The 23,275-nt window shown below is 46.9% G+C and overlaps 1 protein-coding gene across 1 annotated transcript in view; it reads right to left on the minus strand.

Annotated features, from left to right (window-relative positions):
- Positions 1–23,275, minus strand: part of COL27A1 (collagen type XXVII alpha 1 chain) — a 254,226-nt gene that overhangs the window by 211,265 nt on the left and 19,686 nt on the right. Inside the window, exons 3-5 of the mRNA XM_083597135.1 lie at positions 20,312–21,801; positions 5,546–5,599; positions 1,405–1,458 (exon numbers count right to left, since the gene is read on the minus strand). Of these exons, the coding sequence (XP_083453261.1) occupies positions 1,405–1,458; positions 5,546–5,599; positions 20,312–21,801 (1,598 nt within the window). The remainder of the gene's footprint in view (positions 1–1,404; positions 1,459–5,545; positions 5,600–20,311; positions 21,802–23,275) is intronic.

A 23,275-nucleotide genomic window follows, 5' to 3' on the forward strand; every position in this document is an offset into this window, starting at 1 on the left:
TGAGATCAAGGAGGAGGAAGCTGACAGACAGTGCCAGACACACTTTCCCTTAAGTTCATACCTCTATGCCCTGTTTTTAATTTGATCCAGGGCTGGGTATTCAGGCTTGTGATTTTTGCCTCAGATTGTACTTAGGGAAAGACCCCTGAAGACCCTTGTTTTCCTGTTCATTCTTCCTATCTTCAATAGCCCACTTTTCATGTTGTCTCCACATTCAGCTCTGCCCATCCGTGGCACAGAATCAGAAAACCAGATAAATCAATCATACGGCATAAACAAAAGGAGCCAGGTGGGAGGATGTGTGAGCAGGCCACCCCCAACACAGCTCCTTGGAAAGTGAAATCCTGCTCAGGAGCTATTTTAGGACTGGTTCAGGACAATTTTTTCTTCAGGTTTTCAGCAGACTGGCATTTGTTCTGATTCAGCAGTAAGCAGTGGGTTTTCCATGTGGAAGTGGCAAGCCAGAAAACACAAAAAGCTATCAGACCCATAATAACAGATTGACACAAAACACTGGAAATCGCGGGACAAACGAGAGTGTGGGTGGGTCCTAAGAAAGCAGGCAGGTGGGGGCTGGCTGAGGGTGGGGGGGCGGTGACCCTTTTGCCGTAATGGACCAGCCCCCACTGACTTACTGATACCAAGGAGGTTAACACTTGCTCTGGGGTTTCTGAGAGATTTCATGTGGAGTTTGCAGGGCCAGAAGCATCAGAGATGAAAGCTTTCAATTGTGACTTGTAAAACCACTATTTTTTAAAAAATGGGGGGGGGGGAGGGAACCCTACACAAAGAAACATGATCTGGAAGTCATCAACAAGAACATAAATTACAAAAAGGCTACAAGGTAGTGGACTGGGTTTTAGCTCCCCCCCTTTTTTTTACGACCTCGCTTTTTCAGACTGTATAACAGCACTTTTAAATTCAGAACAGCTGTCACCCGCCAACACATCTCTACCGCCTAATTCTTAATCAGACAGAGGCAGCAGGCCAGTTTAGTGGAAAGCTTCCCCCGCCTCTCTAGAACATTAAGAGTGTTGAAGACATCAACCGACCTATGAAGAGAAGAAATGAAGAAAGAAAGCAAGGAAAGGAAACGGCTTCTATTTTTTTCTGCAACACTTCCAGGTGTTTTTAGAACACCTTCCTTGATCTTTTATCGGCATAATTGGCCTTAGCGTAAGTGCTGCAATTGTAGAGCTGGGTAGAACCAGCAGTCCACCTAACGTGGTTTCAGCCTTCCTGAAAGGAGCCAGGTTGAGGCCACACAAGTTTGAGCAAAGTAGTGACAAACTTCTCCTGCTGTGAGTCTCTGGTATCAGGTAGCCAGGACTACAGCAAATCTGATCATCTTCCATGGCTCACAGATGCCCAGAGGTCCACAAGCATACTGGTCTCTTCCCTTACCTTAGCGCCAGGTGGGCCAGGCCGGCCAGGATTCCCATGGGGGCCAGGAGGACCCTGAGAAAACAAGGAAGTCAACATCAAAACTTGCCCTGCACCCTTTTCCCACCCACAACATTCCTCCACAGGCACAGTCCTGCCTTGTGTCTTTCCTGGAAGTGACCCATTTCTGGCTCAGGATCAAATGCTGCAGAGCTGCCTGCTCAGGACCTGACCTCTATGAAAGCTCTTGTGTAACCACAAACACACTGCAAACAGTGGCAGCATTAAGAAGATCATATTGTGGCTTAATATGCCAAGGCAGTGGTTTTCAACCAGTGGGCCGTGGCACCCTGGGGTGCCTTGAAGGATGGTCGGGGTGCCGTGAGCAACATTGTCCTCTGTTCCTCTTTCCTTCCCTCCCTCCTCTGATGCCCTTTCATGTCTCTGCCTCCCAAAGGCTTGTGCAGCTGTTTGTTGCAGCAGCCCTGGCTACAAGCTCCCCAGGCGAATGGTGCCTCTGGGGCTGGCCAGGGGGTGCTTCCCAGGCCCCTGTGGGGCAGTGTGAGAAGGCACCTCTTTTTAGGGCAGGGTGGGCAGTTCAGAGGCCAGGGGTGGCAGCTGCAGCTGCCCAGAGGATTCCCGAGGAGAGGAGAGGGGAGAGGAGAGGAGGCTGAGAGAACACTTCACAAGGGAGGGTGTTTGAAAAAGGGTGAGAGGCTACCAGCTCTGCAGGCAAGGGGGGACATAATCGGGCTCCTGAGCCCCACAGGGGTACTGCAGAAAGAATGCAGTTGTCAAGGGAGCTGTGGACTCAAAAAGATTGAAAACCTCTGAGCCAAGGTAACAAGCAAGCCTCACAAGCTCTGTTTTGCTCTTTCATTGAATGCTTTGGCATGGCTAAAATGTCTCTTTGAACTCTGATCAATGCTTCTTGCTTGCACAGATGATAAAATTAACCTCTGTTGCCCCACCCACTTTTGCTTCTGGCCCTGCCCACCATTAGCACGTGGTGCCACCCACTCCCATAAAGTTGCCTGGGAGGGCTGAAAATGGTTCCTACAGGGTAGCTCAAGCCATAGGCTGACAGGACTGGGCCACAGGGAACAGTCTGAGGTGATCCAGGATCAAGGAACCAAAAGCTGTGGGGTGAACAAAAAGCCAGAACCAAGGATCACATCCAGACGGAAGGGCAAACCAGAGCTCTGAGCCTTTGTTGCTCAAGAAAGGCTCAAGCAGCACAGGAAGTGCTCTTACAACCTTCCTGTCCAGGGGAGATCCTATTTTGGGCAGAGTCAGTGCCTGAAGGCACTTCCCTGAGAAGCTGCCACCTGCAGCTCAGAGGTTCACCAAATGCAGCAGCAACAGATCCAGCAGCTGTTGACACAGGCCATGGCCACCACCTCTGTTACTAGGCCTGCACCATGAGCAGATGCACACCAACCAGAAATCTAGCAGGAGAAACTTTCCCCCGCCTGCAGACACTATAATGAAAGTGGGTGTGGGAGCTTGCCTGCTGAATTTTTGCTTCTCACACAATTGTGGAAGGCTAAGGAGGCTTGGGGGCATGGGGAATTGTTGATTCCAAACATGAAAAGGGGGGCTGTGAAAAAGGACTCAAATAGTACTTGCATAGCTGCTTTTGATGTTCAAGTGATTTCTTCACAATGGTCCTGTAATAAGTGTTTGTGGACAGACAGACACCTAAATGGCAAAGACTCATCTATGGGTAACATCCTGGTCAAACAGGATCCAAGCTATGGGCCCTACATCAAAGCTTCACACAGCACCTGCTGCACAGATGGGGCAGTTGCAGCCCTCTGGGTCTTAGGACAGCAACTCTATCCACCAGTGACTACATGGATTGGAGCTGATAGCTTCCAACTGTTCCTGGAGGGCAGCACACTGGCTGCCCCTGCGGAATACACACCAGTTCACCCTTCACTGGTTTAAAACATCCTGAATAGACTAGATATCCTGAATAGACTGGAAATTCTAAGCACCATTATGCATATACATAATGGTGGGGAGGGGCAAGATAGTTTGAAGTGAATGTTACACAAACACACACTGTATATACACACGCAAACACACACACAAAGAGAAATCATGGGTGTGGAAACTTTTTCAGCAACCTTCTGAGGGCCACAAACTCATAGCAGGCAGGGTCCAGAGGGAAATGTGGCCAGAGCAACGGATGTGAACTATACTGCTACACAACACACTCACACAGCCCACCCAACCACCCCATCCTCCATCCAACTAGCCAAGCAAGAAGCATTATCAAGGAAACCTTCCAGAATTTGTCCGGAGTTCAAGGGCAAAAAAACATCTGCAACAAGAGTGTAAAGAAGTAGAAGTTGGGGGTGTGGCTGGGGTGAGTTGCAGAGGGGTCTGAAGTGTGTATGCGTATATATCACACACATATGCGCATGAATGCGCACACACACATTGACCCTCCTCATCAGCAGAACAAGCCAAGGCAGAAAAATACTTCCCATTCATGGTCTCTGAGATTCCATGGAAAGTTTCCTCCTTGGGATGCCATTTTATGCCAGAGGACCAGCAGCAGCAGCAAAACCCAGAGAACAATCCTGCAATGTGCTCTCTCAAAAAGAGTGGGGCAGGGGGAGGGAGAAGGGGAGTTCCCAAAGGTAGTGGGTCTCGTAATCTGGATGGAATGCCATTCACATGAGGTGGGGGAGGGAGTCTGCTTCTTTGGCAAACCCAGAAAGCACCAGCCGGAGAACGGTTGCAGCACTACCAGTAGCTGCAGTAAACGACCCCCATCCCTCAGAAGCACCCCCTTCACACACCCATCCTCTTTTTAAAAATAGTTTGTTGGTTCAGGGTCTTCTTTTAAAAAATAAAATGAAAAAAGATAGAAATGTTAAGTGGGTGCAATTTGCCTTCTCTGCCACATTCTGGATTCTTAGTCAAGAAGTGTCTAGATGCTCGTTTGCACAGCTCATGTTTGTGAATTTTTGGGGATGGATAGAGCGAGTGGGAAGCAGAGGCGGGGTAGAGGGGAAACAAATGGCAGCTTTTCTCCTCTTGACCTATAGATTCCACCCTGACCTTTGGTTTGCTGAAGTAGGAGCTACATATTTGAAGGGAAGCCAAACAAACCGTTTCTTTAAAAACTTTCTTTCCTTCCCTACCTCTCCACCCCCACCCGCTTTGGCCCCTCAAGAAAAGCCTTCCAGTGTGCAGGAAAGAGACACTTGACAAAAGGGAGCGGGCTTCACTCTCCACACCCTCTGGGAAATAGTCAAAGCCGGCTTCCTGTCAACCCACAGCTTGAGTCTTCCCTCTCACAGTTAAGCTGCCCTAGGTCAATGACAGCATCTGCCTCACATGCAAAAGGCTCCAGGTTCAATGCCCAATGGCATCTCCAGGTAGGACAGGAGCCACATTTGTTCACACCATACATTCAAGGCATCATCCGTCAGTCATGAGAGACAATGAAGTGCACCTCCATGAGTGAAGTAAAAGGGCTGCGTTAGCAGCGCTGAAGTGGCCACAAGTCTGGGCAGTGTGTATGGAGGTCCTGGGCTGCCCAGATGACAAGGCTCCCCTCTTGGCCTTGCTGATGTGGTCCAAGGGGCTTCAGGACTTGCCAGAAGGAGGTATATGGGCCGCCATTTAACCGACTTAGAGACGCTACATTTAATTTGTGTGGAGATTACTCCTTAGGCTTTTCTTCTCCCGAAGATATCCTGCAAGGCAGTGCAGGTTTAGGATCAGAGTTTTCCTCCCTCTCCAATATGGGCTACCTACCCAGGCTGATGAGTCCCATTTGCCCCTCACTTCCCTCTACAGCACACGCAGAAACCGCTCTCTTGACCATTGGACCCAATATTGGTCTCATCAACTCAATCCACCGGAGCCTGTCTTCGCATGCATGGGAAGTCCATAATTCACCATGGGTTAGAGACCCATCGGCTACCCTCACCTGGTTTAGCCAGCCACCTGAAGCCATTCCCAGGGTGTGGCCGCTGTCACATGTTGACAGCTTCTAGGAGCCACAGGTGAGCGCTGAGTGCATGAGTTCCTCAGCCTTGCTGTACAGCAAAAGGTGTCCTGCAGCTAGAAAATGTGGCAGCCGTTTGCCTTGGGGGGCTCACTGCAAATTCACCCACTTTCCCCCCTGTGCTTTACTTACCCGTGGGCCTCGCTTGCCAGGCGGTCCTGGTAAACCGGGCAGACCTGGGAGGCCCTGAAAAGAAAAGAAAAAAGAGAACACATTTCAACTTTCATTATTTTCTGAGGCACTTAGTATATTCATGACCTGTCTTTTAGCAGCCATTTCTGGCATTAGTTCTTGAGTGTGGGTTGAGTATTCTTATTCAAGTGACTTTCGAGTAGCACTTTTAGTATATTTGTATGTTCCAATGGATTATGCAGCTCTGTATTCCACTTTCCTCACCAATTGCTTTGAATTCCTTTAAGTTGTGTGCAGTAAACCTGGGACTTTTCCGGCCAGAGAACTGCATTCCCTTCTGGGCAACCTCCTAAGGGCAGGAGTGCCAACTTCCATAAAATACTGGGGGGGGGGGCAGCAGGTAAGCACTGCACTGCTGCACATAATTGATCACAAGACTCAGCGCACACACACCGTTTGAATGGCAATGCCCTCAAATATTTTTGGGTGGAGGTAACAGGATAGGTGTCAAAAGAAGGAAGAGGCTGGGGCAGTGAGCAGTCCAGAATCAGAGGCAGAAGCTGAAGCAGGTAAGTGAGAGGAGGGAGATCATGAGGCAAAGATGGGTCACGCTGATGAAGAGCCATTGGTATCTCACCCTGCTGCTGCAACAAGCTCCCCTCCTCCCATCTCCCAGAACCAGGAGAGGGCTGAAATCGGTGGAGCAGCAACAGACTGCAAGCAGGCACAGTCTCTGATTGCTTACAAGAAGCCCCGGAGGGGAGGAGACATAGACGGATATGGGGAAGTGGGGACTTGCAGTCTCTGCAACTGGTTTTATGGATAGAGTCTACAGTGCATGAGCTGCTGTGCTCTTTAGGCCGGAAACTCAGCCAAGTCTGTGAAGATCATGTTTTGCTAAGAGAGTTAACTCCAGGTTTGAACTGTGTGATTTAGTGACTGGTTTGCTCTGAAAAACTTGCTATCCTCCATTGAGAGAAGCAAGAGGCATGATCAGAGTTCAATGACACATTCCACCCAGGTAAAAAGAAGCTCAAGGAGGGCCAGAGATGTCTGGACGGTGCCAGAATCTGATGTTCCTCACCCCTGATGGAGTTGCAATGAAAAAAAGCCTTGGGTGCAGTCAACATTTACTTATGCATTCGTTCATTCAGCCTTACATTTAAATACCACCATTCTTCCAAGGAGCTCAAGGTGATGTAAGTGGTTCTTTTCTTCCCTACTTTATAGTCACAACAAACCTGAGAGGTAAGTCAGGCTAAATAGCAGCTGGCCCGAAGTCACCCAGTGAGCTTATTGGCTGAGCAGGGATTTGAACCCTAGTTTTTCTGGATCTCGTCCAACTCTCTAAGCACAACACCACACTGCCTTTCAGAAGAACCTTAATAGGTTCACTCCTGCATCACACCAAGTTGGGTCCAACAAGTTCAGTATCCTGCTTCCTGCAGTGGCCAGCAAAATACTTCTGGGAAGCACACAAGCCAGAGGTCATGGATGCAACAGCCTTTCCCCATTGTTTGACCACATACCTCAGACAGGACAGCTCTGGGAGGCTCTGTTGACTGAAATTTCAGGAACTGAAATTGGGGGCCTCTTTATGCAAAGCAGGCAATCTCCCTCTGAGCCATGCTCCTTCCCCAAACTGGTCCAAGGTGTTGGGGTAGTTTTTTTAAATATAAAAAAGCACTCCTACCTGAGGCTTTAAGGATGTTTCAGTGAAACTGTTGCATTCTTCCAATTAAGCCTTTCCAGCATACCCAACTATATTTCAGAATAAACCAAGATGTCTCCTTAAGGATTTATGTTCAAGTAGCTTGTTATAAATGATGAGTTTGGGGTTTTCCACCCCCCTGCCCTCCTCTTTGTATGAGAGAAAGGGGGAGTGAGAGAGACCAGAAGGCTCAAGAATGTTTGGAAGCTGGCTCTGACTTCTCAAGAGCTCTGGAGACTGCACAGCTTTTACCAAAAGTAGACCTCAGCTCCAAATGCAGATGCAACTCCAGCAAGACAGCAGGTGTATCTGGGGCCAAAATTAACAAGAGGGCATAGCTGGGACAGTAGCCAAGGATCCCACAATTCAGCTCTGTGCAGCTGCTCTTACACTCTTTCCAGGAAAGGAAAGCACTCACTCAGAATAGGACCAAAACTGGGATTCTTTGGATCCTTCCAAAGCTGCAGCCTCATCCATCTCATGGTGGCTGAAAAGCAGGGAAATGGAGCAGAGAAACCTTGATGGGCAACATGTTGTGTGTGCATGCACATGTGTATGCATGGCAGTGGTGGGAGGAGCCAGAGGCAAAGGGGGTGGGGGGAAAGATTACCTTTTACCTTTGGATAGGAGGCTGTATTCCAGTCACACAAATATCTTAACACACACACACCTCCCTATCCAGGAAAGCAGGAGGTGCTATCACAGTTGAAAAGCACATTCCAGGCAGGCAAAAGTACTCAAAAGCAGGGCTGGGGAATGCTGTGGCTTGGGCAGAGGGAATGTGGCCTGGGGAAGAGTCCCAAAGGCCACACAATCAGGCCTAGGAGGCCACATTCAGCCTCTGTGGAGCCTCCCTGCCCCTGACTTAGGTCAGACGAAGCACAAACGTATCATAGTCTGGATACTGGAATAACTATGAAAGAAGATGGGACTAGGATTTGTTTTGTGGCTGCTTTGCACGAGCATCTCCAGATAGGACTGATGGAAGACTCCTGCCTGAGACCCTGGAGAGCTGCTGCTAGCAAATGTACTGAGCTAGATGAACCAATAGTCTGATTCAATATTAGGCAGCATCCTATGGCTCTTACTCCCAGCTACGCAGGGTTAGGATTGCAGCCTTAGGTTACTTTGCTCTGTTTCTTTCCTCCCTGCTGTCTTTTTATCAGCCTCACAAGGAGAGAAGGGAAGACTGTATTGGTCAAAAAGGATCAAACTGAGCTTCACACAAAGCTTTGTGCATGCACTCTCACCCCCTGCCCCAATAAGAACACAGAAAGCCACTTTGAATTGCCAAAATGCAAGGTTTGGAACCTAGATACGTGCCCATTTCTCCCAGCACATGTGCCTTACTTACAACACTTTTTTTTTTTTTGGTTCGAAACTGAGCAGGACTCAAGCTAGACAGCTGCACATGCATCCAGAAGCTCTCTATATATACAGCAGAAAATCCTCTGCTCGGAAACTACATATGCTTCCAAAACAGTCATCATCGCCTCATATAGTCATACAATCACATGTTGTATATATTCACTTGTGGATTCGTTTCTGAAGGGCTTAAATAAAGACCTGGCTTTTGCAGCTCTGCAGCCCACAGCAAAGAGGTAGAGAGAGAGAGAGAGATGTGTGTCGGCTAGGGAGGGGCAGGTGTCAACTCCCTGGGGAGCTGAAGTCAAGAGTCCAAGCCCATCTCCAAACCCAGCAAATTCGACTCTTCAAAAAGCTTGCTCAATTGCCAATAGCATTCCCATGTGTCTATGCCAGCCTCTGGGCATACGGAACAGGACCTACCTACTCTGTGGTGGCCCCTAGGTCTTTGGAACCATTTACACATCCTAGTCCAACTTGGCAATTGTTAAAGATTTGTTGTGTAGAAATCTACTCTTCCCAGTCACAAGGGGTGGGTAGGGAAGAGGGTGTTGACCAGCTGAGAGCGGGCTGAGTTTTAAATTGATTTCACCAGCATAGTTGGATGCTTAACTGAGTGGAGTTTTATGGTACATCATGAAAAGGCACCAAACTGAAGCTGCACCACTAAACTGTAAAAAGCAAAAGGTGCTGTGAATTTTTTTAATGAGTTTGTATATATGCAGCACACAATACCCCTTTAAGAATCTTTTTTTTTAAAAAAAAAGACACAGATTATAATTAGTTTATGAAACTTCTATGCTACCTTTCAATGAAAATTTATAAAGTGGTATACAAAATTAAAACTGCAACAAGCTAGTCTCAGCTGATCATATCATTGTGTGATAAGAAACCAGGACTACATCGAAAGGAAATCCAACAGTAAAAACCAAAATAAAGGATGCCAGCTAACTCAACTTCTGAAAACATGGCAAAAAAAGGCCTTGGTTCTGAAGGCAGTGGAGGCTGGTCCATCAGACTGAATGGGGCACTGCCCTACAAACCACAGTATGCCCTTAGCTAGTCTCCCTCTGCCTGCCTACCTATTTACAACCACTCCAGTAAGTGGTCTGTGATTGGGTCTGGTCTGGTTGCACCAACTGTCGGACCTTCTTGCCTTTCTTCCTCCCACCAGTCCTGATGGGTATAAGCCACCACCGCCATAAAAGTCAGTGGGGGGACCACATGAGCCTACTATTGGAAGGCACAGCCAAAAAAAAAAAAAAAGGCCCTGCACTTTGGGGAGGCCAACCTGACCTTCCATATAGCAAAGATGGTCCCACTGCAGAATCTGGGGGAACAAGCTGAGCTGACAGTAAAAGAAAGGGACTAAGAGGCAGAGATGGCTGTAGCAGCACCTTGGCAGGTCAAGAATCCAAATCAAGCAACAACAAAGGTAAAAGACAGGTCCTTCAGCACCCTGGATAGGTCCCAGGGATGTGACAGTTGCGTGGGTTAGCTGACAACCCGGCTCTTACACCAGCAGTTGCCAATGTGGCACCCATGGGCACCATGGAACTTTTTGAGAGTTCCCCCTGGCACGCATAAAGCCTCTGAGTCCCCTCCACTCACTGTCCCCTTGGTAATGAGGTGGAGATGGTGGTTACCTTCTGCTCAGTGGAAGAGCTGGGGTTGTGGGGAACAGGGGCTGTCATGTGAGGCCCCATGCTCCCCCCCCTTCATGTTCCCCGCCATGTGTTTTCAAACACCTGAGTAGAGCTAACTAGGATGAGCTTCCTCACTGTGAGGCCAGAACTTCCACCACTTCCACTTGTGTATATATGCACAACCCCCAACAGAAACAACTGCCTTCATGCCAAGCAATGCACCGCATGAGTTCAACTGGCCATTATGTTCAGTCGCAGCTCCGTTCATAATGTGATTATGCAACTGCACAAATAGCCACAATATAATTAGTATTTTTTAAATTGAAAATAAAAACAAAACAACCAAATATAGAAGTTGTTACGTAATTACACTGCATGATCCAAAGGCCTCATCCTAATTGAGGGAGGGAGAGAGGGAGGGAGGGAGGGAGGCAATACTACCAGATAATTCAAGAGACAAGAATGCTAATTCTACCAGGGTCAGCCTGGAATTCCACATGGTACACAGCAGCAGCAGACTACATCTTTATTTATTTCTTTTACTATACACACACACCAGACCTTGAACAGATTTCCAGCGGTAGCTTATTTTTAAAAAGCTAATGGTAATATGCAACATGCTTAGAGTAAGGGTCTACTTCCAAGAATGGCAAAGTTTGGGATCTCCCTGAAATTGCATTAAAATGAATTATTTTTAGGCTTCCACATGTTAGTCGCTTTACAGTACACACACACACAAAAGGTCCCAAAGTGACTTCACAAGATAAAATACAAGCAAGCAAAAACAAAAGCAAAAAAGTCATAATAAAAAGAGTTTAGAGAAAAATTCCTAAGATGTACACCCAACAAGACACTAAGCATCAAAAATCCTAATGCATCCCACTTAAAGCTGAGCATCACAGTAGAGGCCAACTAAGCTACCAAAGTTAAGTTAAATAAAACAGGCAGGGAACTTTGCTTTAAAAAATATATATAATTGGTCATGACAAAACAGCAATTGTAAGAAATGTTTCAACATAGATCCTGGGTCAGCAATGTGGCACCTGAAGTGCCTGAGGACTTTCCCTGGTGCCCACAAAGGCGCTGAATGCCCACCCCATTTGACTCCAGCTCCCATCATCTCAGTCAGCAGGACCTCAATCAGGTCAGGGTCCGGATGACGGCAGTTGTGGTTCAATATCTGGAGGGCACAGGTGTTGATATTTTCACCCCTCCCATTGTAAAAATCTCCTGATCTGATGTTTTGAGAAAGGAGGGGGCAGAAACTGCTCTTCTACTTTTCCACTCCTGACTGCCTGACTGCCTGACTCTGTGTGTGGAGACAGTCTTATCTATGTGGTGACTAGAAGGCTGAGTGGGAGCTGTAACACTCATGCAAGCCAGTAGTTCGTTAGTTTGTAGTAGCTATTAGAAATAAAAAGGAGTTATGCTTCTCAGCTAGCTTCCGCGTTATTTATACTCTGCATGAGTCTGGTGCTCATAATGCACAGTCATGGGTCCAGTGCACTGGGACCTGCTTTCCAGGATTGGAAGGTCTCTGAAAGTGCTCCAGTCGCCTAGCCCAGTCAGGGCAGAACCAGTTATTGAGCCCAGGGCAGAACCAGTTATTGAGTAGTTTTTGAAACTTGCAATGTGTACCCCCCCCAACTATCTCTTCTCTGATACTGCCTATAAGCTGTCAGGGGATTGAACAGATAATTCAGTGCTTAAGATGGTTGGATGGCACCTTGTACACTTCCTTCCAGCTACTCTTACAGCCAAGCTGGTGCCAAACGTATTGCTCTGCTTTCCTTTGGACCACATTAGCTATGTCAAGGGGGCGGGGATCTTGTCATCTGGGCTGTTCAGGATCTCCATTTATACTGGCCAGGCTTGCGGCTCAGGGAGGTTACTTCTGCTGTGGTTTGACTTCACCCCTGGAGGTGGACTCCATTGTCTCTTGAGATGCATGCCAACAGGAAAACTAGCCACGATGGCTATGTTCTCCCTCCACTTTCAGAGAAAGTCCAGCTCTGAATTCCATTTGCAGGGAATCACAACCAGGGAGGATGCTCTTCTGCTAAGCTCTTGCTTGCAGATTTCCCATTGGGGAATCTGGTTGGCCACTTTGAGAACAGCACTAGAGCCCCCCCCCCCCCGGACCTGATCCATGTTCTTATTCCTTTTCTTTTTTGCCCTCAATTTTCCTTTTGTGGGGGGTGCTTTCAACTCACATCCTAGCAATCCATCTCTCAACTGCTGTCAACTAAAAAATTAATTGGCAAGACTCACACAGTCTGCCTGATTTCTGGCTTCTTTAGACATCCATAACCACCAACCCCAGGCTACGCTGCCGTCAATATTCTATAGGTCAGTGGTTCTCAAAGAGTGTGGCAGAAGAGGATGGCAAGTGTGGAGGGAAGAGACAAGGACAATATTATATTTTGGGAATGATTCCGGTTCTTATCTAGCTACATTCTTTTATACTTTCTGGATGTCCTGTGCTCATATTATAAAGTAGTTGTGTTCTATGCTATAAATCAAGCACTGCTAGGACTTCCCTCCCCCCCCCCAATGCATTTATTACCAATAAAAAAAATTGGTGTAGTGTGGGGCAAATTTTTATTCTGAAAGTGTGGTCCAGAGAAAAAAGTCTGAGATCCACAGCTATAAGCTCACAGGTTTCTGCTAGGTAGTTTGGGGTTGTTGTTGTTGTTGCTGCTGCTGCTGCTGTTTTAAAAAACTAATTTTCAAACTTCTATACTGAGGGAGTCCCCCAAGTATGTGAAAGCCACCACCTTGTTTAGGGATGGCCCTCTCTCACTTTCAAGTAACTAGCACTCAACCACGTGGGTTTGATACTATCAGGATAAGTACAATGGAAGAGTTTTATTGGGCACACTACCTGAAAATTGCTGAGTCTTAATGATTTTTCTGTCTGTTATTTTTATTTTTTTATTTATTAAATTTATACTCTGTCCTTCTTCCCACAGGAACCCATGACAGCAAATTCTTCAGTAATAAAAATACATTAAAAATTAAATGGAAAACATATTTAAAATATTTTTAAGCTATTATAAACATCTAAAAACAAAAACAATAAAATACCTGAAGCTACTTTAATAACCAAATCATGTGTCTGGATAGAAAACAGAAAAGCTTTCAGCAAGACAAGGATGGCACCTGCCTAATGTCAACAGGTGGGGAGTTCCAAAGTGCAGGTGCTGCCACAATAAAGGGATGACTCCCTGCAAATGTGGAACAGATATTGCATGGCACTTGTAGAAGTGAAAGCGATGCAGAATGAAGTCACATTTAGCAACTGCAGTGTTCTACGCTAGATGCTAAAGTGGGGTTTTTTTTGTTTGTCTAAAGTTATAAGGAACTCAAATTAAATACAATAAAGTAATTAAGAAATACTGCATTCCTTCCTTCGATCCCATGTATTGACTCTTCACTCCTTTCAAGTGCCTGGTCAGTCTATTTTTCCTACTTGGTCCCCATCTTGCCACCAGCAGCAACCCCACTCCTTTGGGGAAGGCAAAGCCTACATCACTTCCACTCCGCTTTTCAATTGGAAACCAGATTCTAAGAACAATGGAGCAGCCTCTGCGCCTGCCACTCTTCACACAGACACACACACACCCTTCTTCTTCTCTCTCACACACACGGTTACACTGCTCTGCAGATTCACTGTGATGGGCCACTGTGATGAATGAAGCTTATAGACCAGTGGTTCCCAACCTCTTTTTGGCCATGCCCCACCTAAGCACCTCTAAAATCCTGATTCCCCCCCCCCCATTGTGACATATACGGTAATTCTTATTATTCAAAAAGTGAACTCCTATTCACATGGAGGAAGTCTAAAAGGCCATTAACTTGCTATAACTCATTCTTGAAACACCCCCCTTAAAAATAAAATTGCCCCCCTGTGGGGCATGTACCACACGTTGGGAACCACAGTTATAGACCATTAGTGGTCTGTGAGCCACACCTTGGGAACCCCTGCAGTAAGGCATGGGAGATGCTTTCTAATTGTTCCCTACAGCCACAAGGAAAAGTGACTTTTTAAGAGAGAAGCCTTCAAGAAGTCAGGTATCGACAGAATGAAACTGGCTCACAACCCTGTATTCAAATAAGGCATCATTCTGAGGATAGCTTACTCCAAAGCAAAGAGCATGTGTGACCAAATTGCCTCATGGCAGGAGAGCATGTGCAATTTAAAAGTGGGGGAAGTTTGCAAGCCCTAATCGCCATCCGAAAGAGAGCAACAGGAAAGGAATGGAAGAGGGGAAAGAGGAAATTGCCAGACGTAGTGGTACTCTCTCTTTTCTGTTTCCAGACCTCAGAGCAGCAACCTGCCTTGATAACTTCAAAGCTGAAGGCAGTGCCAGGAAAAGCTGTTTTAATGTATTTTACACACACACACACACACACACACACACACACTTCATTGTTTCCCTCTGTGGCAAAAGATTACAGTGGTACCTCTAGTTACAAACTTAATTCATTCCGGAGGTCCGTTCTTAACTCAAAACTGTTCTTAACTCGAGGCGTGCTTTCACTAATGGGGCCTCTTGCTGCCTCATCCTGGGGCAAAGTTCTCAACTCGAGGTAACTCTTCCAGGTTAGCGGAGTTTGTAACCTGAAGCGTTTGTAACTCGAGGTACCACTGGACTCTTTCCAACAAATCATTCTAAGATTTACTCTCTGTCTCTGGGAGATGTGCTTTTGCAAAACAGATTCTACTTTTCTAATCATTTGAGTATGGGTACCACAGAGCAGGAAGGAAACCAATAATCCATCCACTCTAAAGGAACCACCCTAAAGATCCTTGATACAGCACATATATACAACATACATACATACATACATACATACATACATACATACATACTGGCTGCCTGTCACCTGCTGAGTATTCCTGTAGCCCTGTAGGCCTTGGCTGAGCTGCTGCAATGTTACAGAATTCTCACAAACATTGGCCTTATTTTCCAGTCTACGGGGTCATGGGGAGCACACCAGAAATGTGCAAAAGAAAAAGCGTCCCAAAGCACCAAAATTCTGACCCACTTTTTCCACACAAAAAGTGTTAAACATATACCATCAGTCCTGGAAGTGTTCCAAGCTAAACCCCTAGCACAATTATTATATGGGGCTCAGATTTGGACAGGCACTCACCTTGGAGCTACAGAAGCTGTCCAATCAAAGTTCTTAAGCCAAATTTTCTCTGTACCACCCTGTGTCCCAAACACATCATTGCATCTAGAGGCTAATCTTCCCTTGGTAGAATTACGGATCTGGCGTAGGACACTTAACTATTGGCTTTGCCTAAACTCAATCCCACACACACACACCCCGGTCCAATATCCCTAGTGCTGCAAGATTGTCACAAGAGCGCCTGGACTAAAATTGTCTATCAAAAACTCCACTCTTGTGGTTTATCACCACAACAGCTACTTACTTTAGGTTCCAGTAAAGCAAACTGTCTAATTTGTCAGCGCCTAAATGATACTGAGCGTCAAAACAACTTGGACACAATAAGGAAATTTTGCCCATGGTATGACTATTTCTACCTTCCCATTTCGACTCTCTGGCATCCTATCTGCGTAACCTAGCAATTCTAAAATATAGACACGCTTTTACTCTTGCAAGATTGAATGTATTGCCCTCGGCTGTACTCAAGGGACAATTCCAATAGATTCCACACGAAAAACGCTTATGTCCCTGCGGAGATGGCAATTCCGAATCAGTAGCGCATGCCCTTCTGGCTTGCAATCTTTATAAAGACTTGAGGAATGAGATTATCACCCCTCTTTTATTTTCCATTCCAGGTTGCCCAACCACTGCCACCATGTCCTTTCTCTTAGCAGATCAAGATGAGCAGGTGACAGCAAAGGATGAAAGGTTTTTAGCTGGGGCAATCAGAATAAGATCCACTATTTGACTATTGATTCAAAACCCTAAAGTGTATTTTATATAATTGACTTTTTATTTCTATTCTTTGTATATTGTATAGTTGCTATGGCAAATGGCTGATGCAAATAAAGATTCATTCATTCATTCATTCATTCATTTTAAGAGTCATAGAATGCTGGTGATTTGTGCACTGACTGTGAGGGAAGTGAGAGGTTACTTCGGCTTGAAGGAATGCCTCATAGGCCTCAGAGACAGAGAGAGCTTGGTGTTGCCCAGGGAGGGTCCAGGATGGAGAGGAAGGAGGCCTTGAAAGCTAGGGTATTTTGAGCAGAGCAGCAAGCTGCAGAAAGGATAGTGGTTCTAATCAAAATATCCAGCAGATTCTTGGCCTTGCACACCAATTCTTTTTTATAAATTTAGCTGCTTCAATCCTACCTGCAGAGTGTAGCATGTAGGAGGAGGGACTCCTGCTTGACCTCGTGGCATTTATAATGTGCAGTTCTGCAGGGTTCTATCTTATTTCCTGTTTTATTTAATATCTAAACAAAACCAATAGGAGGTATCCATCACAGATTTGAAGGGCGGTGCCACCAACATGCAGATGAAACCAAGCTCTGTCTTCCCATCATATCTGAACCAAGGGACATGGTGCAAGTGCTGGACCATTGCTCAGAGGTGATAATGGGCTGAATGTAAACTCAGGCTGTATCCTGGTAAGAGGGGAAGGCTCTATAGACAAGCAGTTTCTAGGTCCAGGCTTGTCATGGATGGAGTTGTGTTCCCCATGATGGAAAAGGCACGAAGCTTATAGGGTACTCCTCAGTCCCAAGCTGTTGCTTGAGGCAAAGGTGATATTGGTGGCAAAGAGGGTCTCTGTCGACTTCTGACTAGTTCACTAGCTGTGCCCATTACTGGATTGGGATAGCTTGGCTTCATTGATCTGACAACCTCTCTTTGGGGCTGCTGCAATGCACTCTGCATGAAGACAGTCCAGAGGCTGCAGCCAGCAGGAGCACAAGAACCTACATTATCCTGAGTTAGACCATTGGGTCTACCTTGCTCCCTATTGTCAGCACTGACTGCTGGTGGCTCTTCGGAGTTTCAGGCAGGGTTTTCTCACAGCCCTACCTGGAGATGCTGGGGACTGAGCCTGGGACCTTCTGTTTGCAAAAGACATGCTCCTCTTTGCACATTTGGCCACCCTTTTCTAAGGCACTGCCCATCTCAGTCACTATGATCTCCTCTGCCACACACCCCTGGTTTTGCCAACCAACCTTTTCAAAAACACAGAACAACAGTGAAGCCCAGCAGTTTAAAGAATGCAAATTCTGGACCTGCAATTTACTTAACAGAAGAGAGGTGGGCAAGCTGAGATAGGACATAAAAAGAATGAGGTGAAGGAGACTTAGGCTGCAGGGAGCCTGGCCTCCACAGAAATGCCTGCCCAAGAGAATGAAGACGATGCTGAAGCAGTTACTCAACCTCACAGCTATTTATTATCAGCATCTGTGCTCTAAAAACTTGCTTGTCTGGCTCCATAAATGTTAAGAAGTTACATTTCTCAATATGTCATCTCGATCTCTATTCTGGGCACATCCAACGAAGTACCACGGGGGGGGGGGGTGTCCCTCAAAATTAGTCACTGCAAAGGTCAAGGAGGCCACTTGAACACAACCATAACCTTTTCCTCACCACTGGGCTCGTTTTACGATCTGCTGGCAGGGGCTGTACTGCTCCCCCCTCTGTCTGAACTTTCCACAACTTATGGAGAAATCACCACATTTCATTTCAAAAACGCCATCTGTGATTCATAGGCCAATGGTCAAGTCCTGGTCGTCTAGCACAGTCCCAGGGAGCACCCCCATATACATTGTTTTGCCTGCAGTTCCAGGCTGAAGCAGGCCAGAATCGACCTTCACTAAGTGGAAGTACCTTTTTTTATTTTTTTACAAAAAATTAAAAATGTGGTGGAAGCATTTGCTTGTTTTCCTCTCCCCTCCCCATTGCTTTTTCCTTTTGTGTTATGCCTTTCAAGGCTGTAATCCTGAGGGCAGGGGCTGTGTCATAGTAAATTATATATAAAAAAGATCTATCTAGTGTAGTACTGACTACACTGACTGGCAATGATTCTCCAAAGTTTTAGGGAGGTGATATTCCTAGTCCTACCAGGAGATGCCAGAGATTGAACCTGGTGCCTTCTGCATGCCAAGCATGTAAATAAAGCCAGTAAGTAAAGCCAACACGCCATGCCTGTCCAAAGACCATCCCCAACCCTGAAAAATAACCAAAGGGGAAGGTGGCTGCTTGCAGCTCACAAATATTGCACCAAAGTATGAGACCATCTTAGCTCCAGTGCTGACATTCTTCCGCATCACAAGATCATATAGATATGGGCAAATATCTGTTGCTCTATAGGGCAGCTAGATCTTGTGGTTTTGAGCTGAAAGTTGGTTGAAACATGTTGATGGTAAAAGCAGTTCAACAGCAGGACCATTTAGCTAGAGGGGGTGATAGACTCTCCCCTCACTGGAGGTCTTCAAGTTGTAGCTGGTTAAGCACAGCCTCTTGGGAATGGGTAGGCAAACTAAGGCCCAGGGGGCCAGATCTGGCCCAATTGCTTTCTCAATCCGGACCGCGGATGGTCCAGGAATCAGTGTGTTTTTTCATGAGTAGAATGTGTGCTTTTATTTAAAATGCATCTCTGGGTTATTTGTGGGGCCTGCCTGGTGTTTTTTCATGAGTAGAATGTGTGCTTTTATTTAAAATGCATCTCTGGGTTATTTGTGGGGCATAGGAATTTGTTCTTTTTTTCTTTTTTCTTCAAAATATAGTCCGCCCGCCCCCCCACAAGGTCTGAGGGACAGTGGACCGGCCCCCTGCTGAAAAAGTTTGCTGACCCCTGCTCTTGGGGATGCACTAGCTCAGGATTCCTTACATCACACCAAAGGTTGGACTAGAGGACCCCCCAGAACCCTTCCACCTCTGCATCTTTGCAAGCATCTCCTACTCCGCCCCAGACACTTGGACACTTACTACCCACAGTTGTAGAAATGCTCCTTGCTCTGCTCACAAAAAGCCCAGCAAAGTTTCTTGTCAATACTACTAAACTTATCAGCCAGCTTGTACAAAATCCCTCTGTGGATCATGCTATTAACCACCACGTCACACTAGCTTTTCGATCAAGAGCAGGGAACATTTTTGAGCCCAGGGGGCGCACTCCTGACTAAGCAACCTTCATGCCAGGTCAAAGGTGGACAGAGCAAAAAATGTGAATTTCACCTTTGTACGGTATACCAGTTTCTCCATGCACTCCTCTCTATCCTCCATCCAGACAAGGAAGGGGCATGATCAGAGTTCAAGAAGACATTCCAGCAAGGCAAAAACACTCACACAGGGTGCAAAGCAGACCCATGAGGGAGATGCCCAAGGAGAGTCTTAGGGACCAGGCAAAGACATTGGGGAGGGTAATATTTAGCCTCTCGGACAAAGCTCTCAATCCCTGTTTCAAATCTAGGATCTCTCTAGAGGATAGATTGTCTCATTGACCCTCTTCCATCCAGAGGATCCTGCAGCCTCTCCTAGACAGAACCTTGGCACTAGAACATCACAGGCAGCCGGGAAGGTCTTGGAAAAGCCATTGATTTCTGACATACTAAAACCTGGGATGTGTGAAATTCCTCACAACTGCAGCTATTTTAGGGAGGGTTGCTGCTGTTGTCGTCGTTATTAAAAGAATAATGATAATGGCTTGTCAGTTACAGAAACAAAAGCATGGTTCATTTTGCTAAGCCCAGAACAGAACACATGGACAAGGCAGGGCTGTGCAGAAGAAAAGCAAGGTGGACACACTACCCCTGAGATACAGCCCTTCCCCTAGCAATAAACTAAGGTTCTAGCCCTCATGGTGCTGAATAAAGAGCTGGTTTAAATGAGAATACAGAGAGCTGCCTTCTGCCAAGTCAGACCCAATGATTCATCTAGTTACATACTGACTACACTAGCCAGCAACAGCTCTCCAGGGTTTTAGAAAGCAGCCATTCCAAGTCCTACCTGGAGTCCTTTTGCATGCAAAGTACAAGCCCTGCCTCTGAGCTGTGGTGCTTCCTCAGACAAATCACATAAAAAAGCAAAACATCTTTGACTTACCGGAGGACCAAGGTCTCCTTTCAGTCCAGGAAGCCCCATAACAAATGGAAAGAGAGTGGGCCCGATAGGGTCAAACAGCTGATACCCATCTGTGGCAGCCGGGGTTGCAAAATTAATGTTCTGCACATTTGCTCTGAGGACAGGATAATGAGCTCCTTGAATTGGTTTGGCATCTGGGACAGTAGTTATGGTCAGATCTGGCGTCTTCAGTGCCATCAGAGTCGTTTTCTTTGGTGCAGGGCTCTTGGTTACACTCCTGGGCTTGTGCTTCGGGGACACGGGGTGGAGACTGCCAGGAGGATCCATTATCTTCTCCATCGTTGGCTTTGTGGTGTTTGCTGCTGGAGGCCTGATGGTTTGGCTTTGGCTGGTCATCTTTTTGGTCACTTTGCCCACCTCCTTCTTTTTTGTCCCTGCAGTGGGGCTTGTGGTTGAGTAGGGGAAGGCAGGTAAAACATTCTTCCTGGTGGGCAAACGAGATTTCTCTGAACCAAAACTGGAAGTGGCATGAGGCACCCTGAGGGCAATGGTGGTTGTCCGGAGAGCAACTCTGGAGAGCCAATGGCCTTCCGTGGTGGCCTGGTGGAACACATGGACTGGTACCTGTGCTTCAGTGTTGGGCAAGGCAGGAGAGGATGCCACAATGGTCTTGGTGGCTTTGATAGTCGGCCGCAGAGCTGGCAGCTTCAATGGCACAACGGTGGTGGTGGGTGTTGCCATCAACTTCCTGTTCCTCTGAGGAGGGGTGGACTTGAAGAGTGGTGATGGAGGAATCACAGTGGTCAGATTCTTCAAGCCCAGAAGACGTTCCGTTTGCAAGGGAGTCATTTCAGAAGCTCTTGGGTCATTGGGAAGTAGCGGGACAAGAGGCGGAAGATTTGGCCGGTAGGTATCTGCATGCCTGCATTGCTTTTTCAGGTACTTACAGTAATTATGAGCTGCCTTGGCAGAAGGATAAATATCAAACTGGCAAAGGGCACCTTCAAACTGTACTGAGTGCTGGTTGAGCTTCCCTAAGAGGAATGACCCCTCTGGATCCAAAGCCTCATCCTTTTTATGGTGCAAATCTGCATGCACGCTTTGCTTCCCACAATAAGTAAACAGGGTCACCACCTGGCCTTGGATGTTGATGGCCAAATTGTGCCATTGTCCGTCATGGATGTTATAATCAAAATAAACAGAGCGTTTGTGACCTACGTAGACTATGACCTTCCCAGGGATGAACTGCACCCCTAGCTGCAGCTTTTTCTTTTTGCTCTTGACAGTGAATAAAAAAGCACTGTTGACTCGATGGGAGCACAAACTCAACACTAAAGCCAAGTCCGTGCCAAGCTTGGCGGGAATAACCCTGCTGACGGGCACCTCGATGCGTGCTCGCTGGGTGAAGATGACCCCTGACTTGAAGGGGATGAATCCCTGAGGAACAGAGCGTGATGAGGAGCCAGGCAGCCTCGGACCCACCAAGCCCAGTCTCTGAAGAATGTCCACATCTGGGGAAGAAGGAAAATGTGACCATGAAGAGGTCAGGATCAAGGCAAGCCTGAAAAACAATACTGGATAGCAGAAGTAGCAAAAATGATACTGATTCCAATGCAGATTCCTGCATTGCAGGGAGTTGGACTAGATGGCCCTCAGGGTCCCTTCTAACTCTATAATTCTGTGATTCTATACCAGCAGAGATGTTCTTTTTCTCCCTTCAGCCCCATCCATCATGGCCATTGAGCACAGAGTTGATCTAGATCAGGAATGGGAAACCAGTGGCCTTCCAGATGCTGTTGGACTCCAATGCCCACCAACCACGAGAGCCTATGGTCAAAGATAATGGGAGTCATAGTCCAGCAACATGTGGAGGGCCACAGATTCCCTACCCTCAGACCAGAGGAGCTCCAGGAGCCAATTCAGCATTTCCCGGAGCTTATTCAGCGTTATGATTCTACGTTTACTTTCAAGCCGAGATGTGCTTCGGATTATCACTCAAGGATTGGTGCCTGATCTCTCCCACTCACCAGTTCTACATTGCTTAAGAAAGGGGTGGGGGACTGTGGCCCCCAGATTCCCTCCAGATGTTGGACTCCAACTCCCATTAGCCTGCATGGCCAATGGTCAGGAATGTTGGGAGTCATGGTCTAGCAACATCAGACGGATCCCCACTTCCCCACCCCCCAGAAGCCAGTGCAAGTTGTACAATATTGCTGTCACGTGTTCCAGCTGCCTGGTCCCTGAGCTGCTGCGTTTTTACACAAGTTGAGATTTAAACTTACGAAGTGAAAGTGAAAAACCCAAGGCTATTTTTAAGGCCTCTACCAAAACAGTCCAGGACATCCGGCCTCCTCCCCCTCCTCCTTCACAGTACATATGACATTAAGTTCTCTGTATTCCCAGAGCCAGAAAGAAAAATCTGCAAACACAAATGAGAAGCCGCCAACTTCTGTTAGGCTGACATCTTGCCATCTCCTTGGGCCAGACGAGAAAGAGAAGAGCACAAATCCCTACAATGGGGGAAAACCTTGTAGTATATTTTATAAAACAGCTGAGAGGCAATTAGACCCTTTCCCCCTATACTTCCTGCTCACAAAGGGACCAGTTGGCGGGGGAGGGGGCTGTTCGCAAGCTTCCTTTTCGCTTCCAGGAATAATACAGACTTCATAACACAGAAGACTGCAGATATATTCCAGAGCCAAGTGGAAGGAGCATGGAAATTGTCACTCCTCTGCTTAATGCTGGAGAGAACAGGCCTGACAGCTGCCACCAGTGTGATTTTTTTTTGAAAGGTGTGTTTGCTCCTGGACAAGTGACTCTCTCCCCAAGAATACCATCCTGGAAGAGAACTCTGCCAACCTTTCTCTCTCTTAAAAAGGGGGTAATTGTGAACATGGTGTTCCACTACACCAGGCAAGGGAAACTTGTGGCCCTCCAGAACATGCTTGACTTCAACTTTCATCATCCCTGGCTGGTTGCAACCGA

Source organism: Podarcis filfolensis (assembly GCF_964270895.1).
Source record: "Podarcis filfolensis genome assembly, chromosome: Z".
In the NCBI taxonomy this organism is placed as follows: domain Eukaryota; kingdom Metazoa; phylum Chordata; class Lepidosauria; order Squamata; family Lacertidae; genus Podarcis; species Podarcis filfolensis.